Source organism: Callithrix jacchus, chromosome 12 (genome assembly GCF_049354715.1).
Source record: "Callithrix jacchus isolate 240 chromosome 12, calJac240_pri, whole genome shotgun sequence".
In the NCBI taxonomy this organism is placed as follows: Eukaryota; Metazoa; Chordata; class Mammalia; order Primates; family Cebidae; genus Callithrix; species Callithrix jacchus.
This window is the reverse complement of record NC_133513.1, coordinates 82,409,813-82,426,505: the sequence shown is the minus strand read 5'-3', so window position 1 is coordinate 82,426,505 and position 16,693 is coordinate 82,409,813. Positions and strand designations below refer to the sequence as shown.

At 35.1% G+C, this 16,693-nt stretch overlaps 1 protein-coding gene across 11 annotated transcripts in view; it reads right to left on the bottom strand.

Annotated features, from left to right (window-relative positions):
* The window catches only part of KIF20B (kinesin family member 20B), a 67,080-nt gene that overhangs the window by 28,861 nt on the left and 21,526 nt on the right, over nt 1-16,693 (bottom strand). For 7 of the 11 annotated variants that reach the window (XM_035268444.3, XM_035268446.3, XM_035268450.3 and 4 more), the window contains 7 exons: nt 14,264-14,403; nt 12,853-12,991; nt 11,310-11,538; nt 10,062-10,102; nt 8,346-8,465; nt 4,237-4,390; nt 95-1,325 (listed from right to left, as the gene is read on the bottom strand). In XM_035268444.3, the coding sequence (XP_035124335.1) occupies nt 95-1,325; nt 4,237-4,390; nt 8,346-8,465; nt 10,062-10,102; nt 11,310-11,538; nt 12,853-12,991; nt 14,264-14,403 (2,054 nt within the window). The remainder of the gene's footprint in view (nt 1-94; nt 1,326-4,236; nt 4,391-8,345; nt 8,466-10,061; nt 10,103-11,309; nt 11,539-12,852; nt 12,992-14,263; nt 14,404-16,693) is intronic. The other 4 variants (XM_035268447.3, XM_078345988.1, XM_035268448.3 and 1 more) reach the window with 1 other exon arrangement.

The window sequence follows — 16,693 nt, the reverse complement described above, 5'->3', positions numbered from 1 at the left end:
TAGCAGATTAAGCATGACCATCTAATTGTTTAAAAGCTACATAGCAAAATGAATCCTGTATATTTTAAAATATTTTGAGTAACATTTAGCTTACTTTTCTGTTTCTTGCCTGTTGGTTTCTTTTTCTTCTTCTTTTAATTGAAGTAAATGCTTCACATCTTGCAAATTATTTGTTAACTGTGTGATTTCTTCTTTCAATTTGACTTCCTTTACACTTAAATTTTTGGTGTTTTTGATAGAATCCTGAAGTTGTGCTTGCAATTCTGTCATATTTCTTTCTAGCTTTGAGATGACAGATTCCTTTTCCAAAACGTCTTGCTCTAACTTGGCTGAACGACTACATTCATCTTTCTGAGTCTCTAAGATTGTTTCAAGTTCCTTTATTTTTGCCTTATAGCAAGTAACAGTTTGTGTAAGTTCTGAAAATGCTCTCTTTTCTTTAACTACATGCTGTATTTGAACATCAAGACTAGCATTTTTTTCTTTCAATTCTTCTTTCAGCTGCTGTATAAGAGTTTCTTTTTCTTTTAGTAGGTCATCTTGATTTTGATGTTTCTTCTCCTCTATTTTTAGTCTACTGTTTTCAACCTTATAGCCTATTACTTCTGCCTGCAATTTTTCAATTTGTTGTTCCAGTTCCTGAATCTCATGACTTTTTTTGGAGGAGGACTTCACAATCTCCTTACATTCTTCCCAAATAGCTTCAATACTAGAGTGGAAAGAACTTTCCCTACTGGGTTCCTGAATTTGATATTCTTTAACTTGCTTACTTACAAAATAAGTGTCACCTAAAAGGTGTAACTGTGTGTTTGGCAAATTATCCTTCCCAGAACCATTTGACAGATCCCTGAGACTGAGCAAATCTATGTTTGAGATCTGAGAAACCGAATCAAAAGTATGTAGTTCATCTATTTTCGTGTGCATCAATTTTATCTGTGAAACATTATTTGTAATGCTTCTAGTAGCAGTTTCTATCTCCTTTGACGATTTCATGACCTTTTCCTCCAGTTCTTTATTTTTACTTCTCTGCACATGTAATTCTGCAACTGCACTGTCATAATTTGACTGAATTTGTTGGACCTCTTTACTTAAATTGTTTTTTTCAGAAAAAGAAAGTTCCTGCTGCAAACAAACAATCTGTTTATTTACTTCTGCTTTTTCTTCCTTTTCATTTTTAAGTTCATTCTCAATATTGAGTACAAGTCCTTTCAGTCCTTCATTATTTTCTTGTAAAACTCTAATGTCTTCATCTTCTGTAATGTTCTGTTGCATTTCTTCACTTTTCTTTTGGTCTTCAGTGATAGCTGAACTAACATGGATAGATCCTTTAAAAATAAGAAGACTGTTATTAATCTAGCAAACCCTAATAAAACCAAAAAGTCACCATACCATATAAGCCAATATTCAAACATACAAAACATGTAAAAGTAAACTTCTAATTAAAATGAAATAAGCTATTGAGAAAAAAAAAACAGCTTACAAAACATGTGTAGGAGCCCATTTATGTAAAAATTAATTCTTTTACAAGGTAATACAGACAAAGTGAGCAAAAGAAAAAGCTGTTGAGAAAAAAAAAACAAGTTACATAACATGTGGTATAAGCTCATTTACGTAAAAATTATTTCACAAGGAAATACAAAGTTAGCAAAGAAGGTACCCCAAAATGATGGCAGCTACCTAATTCTGAGTAGCATTACCAGCTATTTCTAATTTTCTAACTTTCCATATTATTTAAATTTTTTACCACAAATCTTTATTATCATTTTAACATGGGACAGAGGAAAGAAGATGCACTGAGAAACCCTAGGCAGACATCCCATATCCTAAAGAATGGTTTTAAACTACAATTATATTGTGGATTTTACTATATTAGTGATAGGCAAACTGAATACCTTACATTTTCATAGCTAAAATTAGAAGGGAAATGGTTAAAACTCTGGGAATTCATACAGTACAGCCTAACTAGCTGGATAACCACCAATAAACTGCTTCATACTATGACTGTTTCCTCAAATGTGAAATGGAAATAATCATATCACCTATCCCAGGTTGTGAAGACTAAGATGACAAATGAGTTTACAACGCTATGCGTTGGATAGATTTAACTATTAATAGAACCTAAAAATCTATACAGAAGGGTTCAACTAATTGAAAGTTATATTAATTTAGTTACTTTATGGTAACTTAAAAATTTTAGTGTTCTCTCTTTAAACATTCAAAGACATTTATTTACACAAGAGTGATTTTCTAGTTTTATTGGGAGGAATTATCCAGCGATCTTATTAAAATGCAGATTCCTAGCACCAAATACTAAAGATACTCATTTGGTAAGTCTGAAATGTATTTTACATGCAACATTTTGAGAATTAATGTCCTGGGGTATTATTTTTGAAAATTTCTAGAAGTTGACAGTGATTTCTGTAATACCTTTGGGATCTTAACATATCAGTTTGTTGCATTATAAAGTCCCTAAGTGACAGCACTGCTGCATGTAATTGTTCCTTAAGAGCCAATGTCAAACCTCTTGTAGCTGTGAGATGCAAACCATGTTTTAGCCTGCTTCTCACAGGCTCGTGTGCATCCTAGTTGTGAGATGATAGTAGCCCGCAGGATTCACATGCAATGAATCTGTTCAATAAAGAAGGCAGCATATTTGAGATCATTAAAAAGCTCGTTAAATTGAAATCTGCCATGCCATACACAAATGAGTTTCTATTTTCCTATATACTAATCACAGTTGAAGCTATGAGCAAAATAAAGGAAAATCCAAAACATTTATGAAAGGTCCTTCAGGTACTACTATAAAGTGGAGAAGAAAATACATATGTGATTGTTCTCGTTTTTTTTTTTAATACTGTGACCTCCCTGCTTTTTTTTTAAGATGGAGTTTCACTCTCGTTGCCCTGGCTGGAGTGCAATGTGCGATCTCAGCTCACTGCAATCTCTGCCTCCCAGATTCAAGAAATTATCCTGCCTCATCTTCCCTAGTAGCCGGGATTACATGCATGCACCACCACACCAAGCTAATTTTTTGTATTTTTAGTAGAGATGGGGTTTCAACATGTTGGTCAGGCTGGTCTCGAACTCCTGACCTCAGGAAATCCACCCACCTCAGCCTCCCAAAAGGCTAGGATTACAGCTGTGAGACACTGCGCCTGGCCTATAACCCCTTTTGGTAAATTAAAATTCCCTAGCTCTCACAAGATACTGATTTGTCCCCCAGTGAGAATATGCCCCTACCCAAGAATCACTATAATATGGGACTCTTACCTCCCTATCCCATCTAGAATTTATCTAGTTTTATCTTCAGGACTGTATACACAAAAAACAACCATTATTTGTAAGTCTTCATTTTTCAAATGTAATCCATCTTCTTTTTTGTTTCACTCAATTGTCTAAATGTTCTTGGGAAGGTCTAATCGTGCAATCTCATTAAAGGATTACAAGATCTCTTTTCTTTAATATAGATTAATTCTACAAACTCACTGGACAAGGTTTTATTATCTATAATTTACACTGTCTCTCCAGCCTCAAAAAGGAAGGGGTAAAATATGGCATTATCTCTGCTGTATTTTCTTAAAAACTGCTGAGTTTATTCTTAAAGCTTTCCTTATGTTTGCAGTTTACATTCTCCTAATTTATTTCCTCAGTATTTTCAGTTTATTCTAGAGTCCACCTCCTCTATATTTCAAAGGTCTGCCCTTGTTTATATTTACAACAAACTTGCCCATTTACTCTTAAAGATCTTCTAAAAAATAATCTTCAACATGTGTTATTTTTCATCAGACTGTCTCCTGGCATCACAAATCCAGCATGCATACATTTATCGTTAGTAATATTAAGTTCATTGTCTTACTGTAAAATATCCTTTTCTCCAAATGAATAAAGAATGCAAAGTAAGAAAACAAAATAATGTGCAGGAATTTGGGCAGAAAATACTATATTTATGAAATGAAACAAATGAGTTTTAACTATTATGAGCACAGAAACTATTATATAGACATGCAAAATAAACAATAAAAGCACAATTTCTAAAAAACATATTTATTAAAATAAAAGCTTTAATTATGCCCATCCCTAGACAGTTCATAACTTTCCAGAATAAAAATTCATGACATTTAGATTTTCTCAAGACTTTTCCTCAGGCAAGTCAATGTCCCTCTATTTGCATTTTTCTATTTACTGGTTTAGAAATTAGCTTTCTTAAGCGCCTGCTGCTGGCAGCTGAAGTAGTACCTTTCTTTGCTGGTGGTCCATCTTGTTGAGGTTCATTTTCATTCACTCTTTTTCTTTCTGAACAGGTTTTAGTTTTGTTGTCCTTAGGCACTTCAACTGTTTCATTACAAATCAGTTTATTACTTATTATCAAAGAAGATGTATCAACCTTGTCCTAAAGCAAAATAAGTTAAAAATAATTCACATATAGAAAGCTACAAAAAATGTACAAATCATATAAATTACTTTTCAGTGGTGTACCACAAAAATTTTTTCAAATTTGTTGAGACATTTTCTAAGTTATTTCTTAAGTTTTGTCCTAAAATAACTGATGGTTCTAGCAGATAAGTAACATTTGGGGATAACTGGAGAATCCCACGAACACAAATCTCTGAAGTCATATCAGAAATGTACTTTGAAAAGAAAAATATAAGACTCAACTATTTATTTTGTAGCCAAAGCCTCTTAAAGATTAGTATTGTCTTAAACATTAACAACTTTCAGAAAAATAGTTTTGACCTTAGCTTTAAGTCTACACATATTCAAAGATAGAGAGTCTATAGACAGCTTTAAAACTGAGCTTCTAGACATTTCACTTAGACTTTTTTTTTTTAAGTAAAGACTGCTTCCCTTAAAAAGGCTAGTTGCAATCAAGAACAGGGGCTCATGCCTGTAATCCCAGCACTCTGGGAGGCTGAGGCAGGAGGATTACTTGAGCCCAGGGGTTTGAGACCAGCCTGGGCAACACAGTGAGACCCCATCTCTACAAAATATTAAAATGCCAGGTGTTGTGGCCCATGCCTGCAGTCCCAGCTACTCAGAAGGCTAAGGAATGATCTCTCGAACCTAGGAGTTCAAGGCTGCAGTGAGCCACAGTCACATCATTGTACTTCAGCCTGGACAACAGAGTGATGAGACCCTACCTCTAAAAAGAAAGAAATGGGGTGGGGCAGGTTGCAGGGGAGACTTCTAAAAAGAGGATATAACACGGACTTAGAAGAAGGGTAAAACTCAGCATTTAAGTGCAGGTCTATAGAGTAAATCAAAAGTACGGTAAAGGCAGAAACTTCTGGCAATCAATTTGAAAAAACACGATATGATGTGATAAACCAATATGACAAAACAAAGAGTGCCAAAGTGCCACTTACATCAGCAAACATTACCAAAAGATGCACATAGAAATAATTTTTTAAAGTCATAAAGTAATGGGTCAAGAAAAAAGGCAAAGTTTTTCTAGCTATCCCTAAACAAAGGATGCGATGAAGAACAATGTCCATGCTTTCTCACAATTATTACCTTAGCGTCATTGATAAATGACAAAATCATGCGACAGGCAGATCACACCTCTGACACAGCTCCATAACAAGGCCAAGTTGTTCCTTCCCTGACCCTTAGTACCTATCAGAATGACCCAGTCATTTTCCCCCACTTCAAAATATACAATCCTCACCAAAAATCTATCCTTCAGAAGTCAGTTATGAAAAGGAGGGTTTTCTGCTCCCAGGGTATGCTTGGGTAGGAAAAAAAAGAGTTCAAACTAAATTTTTTCATTATTGGAAAAGAGTCTGCTCTCAAGACAAGATCTGGAACTTGTTGACCCTAGATCAAATGTTAATCAGCACGATTAGGTAAGTTCCAAACTACTTTACATTTGTTTTAGGTATTTAAGTGAACAATTTAAATTTATCACACTGTATTAAGTTAGCTGATAAAACAAGGTCTAGAATCTATAAAGTTTATTTATAGGGAAAGACTAACTAAATTACAAATATTGCTTTTTTACTATCATTTCCTTAAACATTGCTAATATATTATGGTTTGCAAACATACTACAGAAATAAATATAATCCCATGTGAAATTTCCAACTATTTTCTTTGACTTTGTAGTCACCAGAAATGATCTGTCTCTGACTTTCCTTTTTGTTTTTATTTACCAAATCAAAGATCAGACTTAAAGAGAGCAAAACACATGTGATGACTAACCAAATAAAAGTTCTGAGGGCTGGAGGTCCAGCAATTAAGTTACTGCCCCAAGTCTCAGAAGTCTTACATCCCCTTACTTCATAAATCAATTTCCTCTTCCTTAATCTCTAACACTAGTACCCTAAATCAAAGTCCTCATTAACTATTAGCTGAACTGTTCCAAGAAGTAGCTAACTGGTCTCTCTGCCTGTAGTCTAATTCCATCTCAAACCTATCCTCCAAGTTTTCAAAAACATCTACTCAAATAAAAAACTCCTCTTTGCTATTCCTCTGCATAAAATGACTCCCCACTGCCTCCGCAAACTCTTTAATGCAGTTATTTAAGGCCTTTCATCTTATCCTATTTTACTACTCCTAGCCTCATTTCTCACCTCTCCTTGCTTCACACTTTCTTCCTGAACAACCAATTGTTTGTATTTTCCTGTACTGAATGAAAGATTTCTCATTTCCATGACTGCACTCTGATCCTGGTATACGGAAGGCCCATGTATCTTCTTGTTCCTTGTAACAACCACTGTCCCCTTCCTCTACTTTCAAATGGCTAGATTTTACTCACCCTTTAAGGCTCAACTTAATCATTATAATCTCCACACAATATTTCCTAACTACCCTCCTACTCTCAGCTTCCTGCACACACTGACTACCATTGCACATTGCATTATAACTATATGTTGTTTTTTTCTTATTGAGGGATTGTTAGGGGAGTGATTTTATTAATCTATATAATTCCAATAATCTAGCACAGTACCTGGCACACATTGCACACTCCCTAAGTGTTTCATGCTCCTCCACCTTATTAAATACTACTTATTTACTAAATAATTATCAACATATTAAATATTAGGATATTTCTCCCAGTTCAGATACAGAAAAGCCAGAGATTAAATAATGTATCTAATAATATCAAAAGAAAGGTCTGCTACAGAAGATTAGACAGCCCGCTCTTCTAGAATGCTTCTCATTTACCCCTGTGATATCAAAAGCCCATCTAAAGTTCAGACCATTCAGGGAATGTTGGTGGGTAGTAGTTAACTATCAAGATACAAAGGAAACCCCAATACTCACTTTTTATAAGATACCACGCCTACTTCTTTTGGTAACAGAAAAGACATAAAAAAGCACCTTTCAACAAAGCAACATGTTTAGCTCTAAGTATACTCAGCCTACTACATTATTACCATATACTTTACCATTTCCATATAAAAAAAATTTGACAGAGTTTACCCCCAACAAAGAAAACCAAAAGCCATTTTTTAAAAAAAGGATTAAAAGACAAGCTGATCATTCTAAACTGAACTGAATACGAAAGTATCTAAATATGTATGAAAGACAAAAAACCCTGGAAGTCTTTACATGTAACAATTCATAATATAACTTTTTAGAAAAAAAATCCAGGCCGGGCGCGGTGGCTCAAGCCTGTAATCCCAGCACTTTGGGAGGCAGAGGCGGGTGGATCACGAGGTCAAGAGATGGAGACCATCCTCGTCAACATGGTGAAACCCCGTCTCTACTAAACAAAAAATTAGCTGGGCATGGTGGCGCGTGCCTGTAATCCCAGCTACTCAGGAGGCTGAGGCAGGAGAATTGCCTGAACCCAGGAGGCGGAGGTTGCGGTGAGCCGAGATCGCGCCATTGCACTCCAGCCTGGGTAACAAGAGCGAAACTTCATCTCAAAAAAAAAGAAAAGAAAAAAAATCCTTGCTACTAAGCATAGAAACAATAGCAACAATACATATAAAAAAACAAGCTTCTAAAGAAAACCCTGATTTTACTGAATTTCATGTTATAGTTCCCTGAAACATTATAATCCAGTTACCTAAGTACATCTAAATTCCTTTCTCCTCAAAGCTCCTCTCCCAACTAGCTGAGGCTTAAACTTCCAAAGGCTAGCATTCTTCTCCTTTCTGTGCGCAAAGCACTGCCAGAATAGTTTGTGGAAACGTATGTTCAAAGAAGTCAAACAAACTTCCAAGTTCTCAAAAATTCACATTTGCACAATAGTTAATTGAGTTCAATGTTGCATAAGCAATTGAACATTCTCAGTAAATTAGTCTTAGTTGCACAAGCCATTTTAAATTATTTCCTTTAAAGCAAAACATATGCTTTTTTAATCTAATTTATTAATAACACAAAGTTAAATTTCTTACATTGCATTTAAATCCATCTTCCATACACAACTTTAGGTTCTGAAATTTGTTGATAGTATCTTCTTTTTGATCAATTATATTGATCAATTCTTGAATTCTTTGATTCTGCGTAATTATTTTCTTTGGAAAGAAGAAAAAGTAATGTTCCATGAATATACTTTGAGAAAACTAAAATGCAAACAGGATTAATAATGCAAAGTTTCATAATTCCTCCAAATTTTAAGGTTAAATAATCAGTGGCAACATACTATGCACAGCATAATCTTATTTTTGCCTTTAAAAAATTACATATATAAGCCGGGCACAGTGGCTCATGTCTGTAATACCAGCACTTTGGGAGGCCAGGTCGGGCAAATCATTTGAGGTCAGGGGTTCGAGACCAGCCTGGCCAACATGGTAAAACTCCATCTCTACCAAAAAAAAAAAAAAAAAATAGTCGGGCACTGTAATTCCAGCTACTGGGAGGCTGAGGCAGGAGAATCGCTTGAACCCAGGAGGCAGTAAGCCGAGATAGTGTCACTGCACTCCAGCCTGGGTGACTGAGCAAGACTCCGTCTCAATTAAAAAAAAAAAATTACATATATATATATACATATATATATACACATAGATATATAGATAGAGATATAGATAGATAGATAGATAGATAGATAGATAGATAGATATAAAGAAAAGAGAACCTATATAGCATATAAGAGGAATCTGGAGCAAGACTGCCTGGGCTCAAATCCTAGGTTCTATATCTTTTAATATGTCACCGTGGGCCACATACAGTGGTTCACGCCTGTAATCCCAGCACTTTGTGAGGCTAAGGTGGGCAGATCACCAGAGGTCAGGAGTTCAAAACCAGCCTGGCCAACATGGTGAAACCTGGTCTACTAAAAATACAAAAATTAACCAGGGGTGGTGGCAGCCACCTGTAACCCCAGCTACTCAGGAGGCTGAGGCAGGAGAATCACTTGAACCTGGGAGGCGTAGGTTGCAGGGAGCCAAGATCACACCACTGCACTCCAGCCTGAGCAACAGAACTAGACTCTGTCTTGAAAAAAAAAAAAACAAAACAAAAAACCCTGTCACCCTGGGCAAGTTATTTAATGTCTCTGTAAAAAAAATAGGAAATAATAACAGCATCCACATCGTAAAGTTGCTCTAACATTTAAATGAGTTAAATAAAAAGCATTTAAAAGAGCATCTGGTAAATGTTAAGTGTTCTATAAATATAAATATATATATATAAAGTAACAGTCTAAAGAGCTTCCAAGCAACTTGGTTTGGTTTTGTTTTAAATTTAGGAGGAATATTATGGGAACCTTTTTATTTTTTATTGCTTGATATAATTAATAGGCACAATTAGTGTCTACTATTTTCATAAGCAGAAAAAATACAAGATAGAAATTGTCTAAACAGTTATGCAATTTTAGTTAGTTCTTTAGTTCCTTAAATACTGGATACTAAGATACCAAGATTTTGAATTATTTATATCTAATCATATTTTAAAATATTCAGCTTTTTCAAAGGATAAATGTAAGTTAAAATAAGGAGACCCAAGCCAGAAAAGAAGAGAAAAAATAACAGAAGAAAACCAATCCCCCATGCATACCAAGAGACAACTATATTACTGCTTCTTTACTTATTTTTTAAAATTAACATATCTAGTCATCATTCATATCCCTTTGTTAATACCTTATCAAATCAAAATAAAGCTTAAAGCATTACCTTATTAGATGTCTCAAGCTCTTGAATCAATGAATCTGATTCTGAAAAAGTAAAGAATATTGAAAATAAATATCTAAGCATCTAAAAATACATATCACTGAATAACTATGAAACATATGCTGCTGTAGTAACACTTTACTGTTACATTTAATAAGAAGGATTTTGATGGCACTAGAAGCACACCCTATTCATTTTTTAAAATCTGCTAATTCAACCACAACAGGGTAATGTTTCAGAAAAAAGCCACTTTTAAAACTTGGATAAAAATAGGTGGCATATGCTAAATAGTAAAGAACTGGCATAACATCAGAGAAGAAAAGAAACTAGTGCCTTTTTAGTACATTTCATACTGCAAAGGCACCACTTACATGTGATTTTCTACCCATCTTGTTTCACCCAAGAAAGGGCAGAGACCAGAGCAGTTATTACAACTAATTCTTAAAATGCAGGTATTATAAACAATTCTATATCTGTATATAAAATGCCCTCAGCATGGTGGCACATGTCTGTAGTCCAACCTACTCAGGAGACTGAGGTGAAAGGATCACTTGAGCCCAGGAGGTGGAAACTGCAGTTTCCATGATCATGCCTCTGCACTCCAGCCTGGATGACAGAGTGAGACCCTGTCTTAAAAAACAAAAAAAAGGAAGAAAGAAAAAAAGAAAAAAAATGTCCTCCTAGGTAGACTGAAGCATCAATCTAAGTGGTTTAAAATTGCTTGAAACCACTCCACAGTAGTTACTCTACCCCAAGAGTTAATCTTCTAAACTGCAAGAGTTCATAAAGAATATAGAACAAGGCCAGGCACAGAATGGCTCATGCCTGTAACCCCAGCACTTTGGGAGGCTGAGGTTGGGAGGATCGCTTGAGCCCAGGAGTAGAAGGCTGCAGTGAGCTGTGATGCAACCACTTCACTCAGCGAGACACTGTCATTAAAAAAAAAAAAAAAAAAAAAAAGAATATGCAACAAAATTTACAGCTTTACTTATAAAGTTACGTGGTTGGATTTTTTTTGTTGTTGAGCAGCTCATTTTCTAATAGTGGTCCAAAATAAATGAAGGTCAAAAAACACTTTTAGTAGTAAATTACTACAAAGTCATACAAATGGTAAAATATTAAAATACATTACCTAGATGAAAGAATTTTCTGGTCAGTATGGTAAATGAGCTACATAAATCTCTTATACTTACCAAGAGTACTTTTTATGTGTTTACAATATCTAAATAGAGGTAAAATATATCCACTTACCATTTTCTCTCTTTTTTAGCTTTTCTTTGGTTTTGATTAATTCTTCTTTGGTTTTAGCTAATTCAGCTTTAATTTGATTAAACTTTAGTTCTAAGCAAACAATAGCTTCCTGGGGGTCAGCAAGAGATGCAATATATAAGTGAGCAATTTCAGCCTGTTTCTTAATATCAGCGACATTATCTTGAAGAGAATCAATAATATCTTCAAATCCTACATAATTATGTGCTTCCTAAAAATAGCAAAAACCACATGCCTAATATTAACAGATTTCGCCCTTTACATGTGGTATCATCTAATTTAGACAGTTTTTATAAAAAAGCGATAAATTCAACAGTTGAAATTCTTTAAAATAAATTATATAGAAGCATCTCCAATTACAAAAACACTGTGTTCTATAATTTATTTTCTGTTGTATAGATCATGAGGCATATTTTCTCATAAAAACAATGTTACAAACTGTGATGAGTCATTATAGAACAATTATTATTATCTAGTTCAGGTATAGTTTCAATTACATAATGAGCCTTAAAAGGCTTTGTTGGGATAGTGCATGAATCAAACCTCCATTTTCACAACTCAGTCAATCCCAAAGCATGTCAAGGATATATAAGGTTTGACAGAAGTCTGGACAAACCTGTCACAGACCCCTGAGCTGAGTGATTAAAAAACAAAACAAAAACAACTCCCCCAAAAAACTGATCAATTTCAGCTTCAGTGGAAGCAGCAGAAAAGGATAATTTTCCTTACATTACAAATAGAGAATAAGCTGAGCACAGTGGCGTGCACCTGTAATCTCAGCCACTTGGGAGGGTGAGGCAGGAGGACTGCTTGAAGCCAGGAATTCAAGATCAGCCTGGAACACATTGAGACCCTATCTCTAAAACTATAATAAATAAATAAATAAATAAATAGACAAATAAACAAAATTTTCAAAGAGTAGGAAATGGTAGTTGCCTAGCAAGGGCAACCCTTTTACATAGAAACTTTTTTGTTTTAATCAGAACAGCAAGTAAATGACCTCTTAGGTCTCTTATACCTTTAAAATATTTTTTATTTAAAAATGTTAAGCAAGACAAATCTGAAGGGGTTATTCTATAATCAAGGAAAAAAGAATCTATCTGCCGACAATACAATGTTTCAAGCAATATCAAAATAAGATACAAATATAACAGAGAGATAAATTTTTCAAAGACCAACCACTATATTTAAATTCTTTTTGATTTTTAGATTTCTAACAAAACATGCCTAATTATAATAAAGCTACGGCCAGGTGTGGTGGCTCACGCCTGTAATCCTAGCACTTTGGGAGGCCAAGGTGGGAAATCACCTGAGGCCAGGAGATCAAAACCAGCCTGGCCATCATGGTGAAACCCCATCTTTATAAAGAAATAAAAAAAATTTTTTAAAACAATAATAATAAAGCTACAACATTAACCATCCTTTTAATTCTAAACTACTTGATATTTCTCATCACTGATATGGTAACACTAAACGATGGAACCAAAACCTCATTAGATTTATTTAAATATTTCAATTAACAAACCTGAGTTTCAACTTTCATGGCACAAACATCTTTTGCTGGTTCTTCTTGAGTGTCACATTTACCAACCAAATCCTTGAAGATAGCCAAACGACGTTCAGCATTTTCTTCTAATATCTCTCGTTCTTGAAGCAGAGTTTCCCTTCATAATACAAATTAAGCCCATTAAAAAAACAGAAAGGAAACTACTTTGTGTTTTTGTTTTAAACATCTAAGATTAAATATATATATATATATATATATATATATATATATATATATATATATGTATTTTTTTTTTTGAGACGGAGTTTCGCTCTTGTTACCCAGGCTGGAATGCAATGGCGAGATCTCGGCTCACCGCAACCTCCGCCTCCTGGGTTCAGGCAATTCTCCTGCCTCAGTCTCCTGAGTAGCTGGGATTACAGACACGCGCCACCATGCCCAGCTAATTTTTTGTATTTTTAGTAGACACGGGGTTTCACTATGTTGACCAGGATGGTCTCGATCTCTTAACCTTGTGATCCACCCACCTCGGCCTCCCAAAGTGCTGGGATTACAGGCGTGAGCCACTGCGCCCGGCCTAAGGTTAAGTATATTATAGATTAAAAGACAATTTAGGCCAGGTGCAGTGGCTCACACCCGCAATCCCAGCACTTTGGGAGGCTGAGGTGGGTAGATCACTTCAGGCCAGGAGTTCGAAACCAGCCTGGCCAACATGGTGAAACGCTGTCTCTACTAAAAACATAAAAATTAGCCAGGTATGGTGGTGCGCGTCTGTAATCCCAGCTACTCGGGAGGCTAAGGCAGGAGAGGCTAAGGCAGAAGAATGGCAAAATCCTGGGAGGTGGAGGTTGCAGTGAGTCGAGATCACACCACTGCATTCCAGCCTGGGTGACAGAGCAAGACTTCATCTCAAAAAATAAAAATTAAGGCTAAAATTTTAAAAAGAAAGAAAGAATATTTACATAACCATGCGTGAGATTAATAATAGCTATATCCTTTTCTTTTTTTTTTTCCTCTCTGAGACAGAGTCTCACTCTGTCACCCAAGCAGGAATGCAGTGGCACAATCTCAGTTTACTGCAACCTGCACCTTCCAGGTTCAAGAGATTCTCATGCCTTAGCCTCCCAAGAAGCTGGGACTTCAGGCACATGCCAGCACACCCCGCTAATCTTTCTATTTTTAGTAGATGGGGGTTCACCATGTTGGCCAAGCTGGTCTTAACCTCCCGACCACCCACCTAGGCCTCCCAAAATGCTGGGATCATAGGCGTGAGCCACCACACCAGACCAGTAACAACTATTTTTGAGCTTGTATAAAAAGATTGTAATTCAGAAGCCACCAAATATAAAAATCAAGTAAGTTAAGTCAAATAAACTTAAAAAGTAAATAAAATCCTCAACTTTTACCTAGACATGAAAGAATAACTTACTTAAAGTCTGCTTCCCGTTGAGCCCAATACTGAGTAAACTCCTGTGTAACTTCTTCTCTAATTTTAAATTCCAATGTTAACTTTTCCTTCTTTTCAGTTATCAGTTTTTTTTTCAAGTCTTCTATTAAGTCCAACAGTTTCTGTAACATGCGTAAAAAAATTCTTATAAAAGAATAAATATATCCCAAGAGAAATACCATCCGTCAAAAAATTAAACTTTTCATTTAGTCAATTATAATTATGTGTCCTTTTTAATAGTGACAATGTTTTCTCTGCAAAAATTATACATTTGCAGAGATTCATTAATCTGAAAAACCAGGTTGGCCTCTCCACTTTTTAGAAATAGACCTTTGGTAACTGAAATGTCTCACTGTGTAGCTATACTAAGAAATAAGTAAAGTATAATTTGAGCATTTATTATCTAACGAGAATGACTCTGGGGAGTTCCATATTTGTTTCATTTAATCCACACAACTTTCTGTGAGCTTCGCATCATCCATATTTCATAGGTGGGGAACATAAGGATCGGATCTCTGGTAAATGCTAACAGTTTAGTTTAAAAGTGGAAAAGTCTAAAGCCCAAGAATTGTATACAGCAGAAAAGTTGCTAAGAACACCCACTAACCAATCTGTCAAAGAAAGATGTTACATAAACTTATCTTATTAGGCTGTTATAACTATCCAGATGTCGGCAGCAATTCTATAGTCCTTGAAACATATAATCATGAAAAATGTACAATATATAAAGCAACAAATAAAACAATATGACCAGTATACATTCATAACATAAATTGTAGCATTACGAAAACAGCTTCATATTCTTTTTAATGTTTCTAATTAAAGCTACTCAACAAATTAAACAATAAACTCTAAGCTACAGATCTTCCAAACTTTATACTTGAAAACAGTTCTATAGATAGCACTTGAAACTCTACCTCTAAGAATTTATATTAAAGAAACAATTATAATATGACCCGAACCCATATCCTGGCTGTATGAACACTGATCACATTACTGTTGTTCTGTGGCAGTAGCTGTGTTTAAATAAAGAAAAAGTGAATCCAACTCAACCAAACTTAAGGGAATTGAACCAAGTTCAATTATGGTACTATCATACAGTAAACCATTGTAATCAAGAATGATAACCTATATTAATAATTCAAACTTTTTCTTTTTTTGAGAGAGTCTTGCTCTGTTGCTCAGGCTGAAGTGCAACGGTACAATCTCGGCTCACTGCAGCCTCTGCCCCGCCACATTCCAGTGATTCTCCGGCCCCAGCCTCCTAGGCAGCTAAGATTACAGGAGCCCGCCACCATGCCTGGCTAATTTCTGTATTTTTAGTAGAAACAGGGTTTCACCATGTAGGCCAGGCTGGTCTCAAACTCCTGATGATCCACCTGCCTCGGCCTCACAAAGTGCTGGGATTGCAGGCATGAGCCACCATGCCTGGCTGACCTATATTAATAATTCACACTTTTCACAATTTATTTTTATATAAAGAATAGCACTTTACAAAACAGTAATATGTAATAAAAATCCATTAACACTGAGTGGTAGATTTGAGAGATCTTTATATTAAAATTTTCTTTTTCAGTCTACTATATAGACTACTACTTTAATAATTTTAAACAACTACACACTTTGTGTAAAACAATAAATAATAACTACTGAAGGAAAAATCAGAGTAAATTTGGAAAAACCTTGGGAGTTTAATAGTTTTCGATAATTAGGTTTTATCGTTGTTAGCATCTGATTAAGTTTTTGCTGAAAAATATTCAGGCTATTATAGCCAAATCAATTTAAGTATATGTATATTAATATCAAGGTATTTTATAATGGTTTTTAAAAGTCCCAATCCTCTCATTAAAATGTGAATAAAGGGCTGGGTAGAGTGGCTCACATCTTAATCCCAGTGCTTTGCAAGGCAGGAGGATTGCCTGAGCCCAAGAGTTCAAGATCAGCCTGGGCAATAGAGCAAGACCTCATCTCTACAAAAAAAATTTAAAAATTAGTTAGGAGTAGTAGCATGCGTCTGTAGTCCCAGCTACTCAGGAGGCTAAGGCCCAGGATCACTTGAACCCAGGATAACTTGAACCCAGGATTTCCAAGTAGCAGTGAGCCAATGACTATATGATTACACTCCAGCCTAGGAGACAGAGCAAGACTTTATCTCTAAAAGAAAAAAAATAAAACAAAGCATGCAACACCTAATCATGTTGATTTTTAAATGTCAAATATTAGACAACATCTTGATGAATTTCCTTAAAATATCTAGTCAATGTTAAAAGACATGCATTTACACTATATAATCCATTGCAAACTATAGCATTAAATATTTTTCTCTAGTAATTTCAGAAATTTTACTAACCAACATTATATAAAAATTTCAAGTTTGAGATGAAAAAAAGTAAAACTGGATTTTTTAGTTTG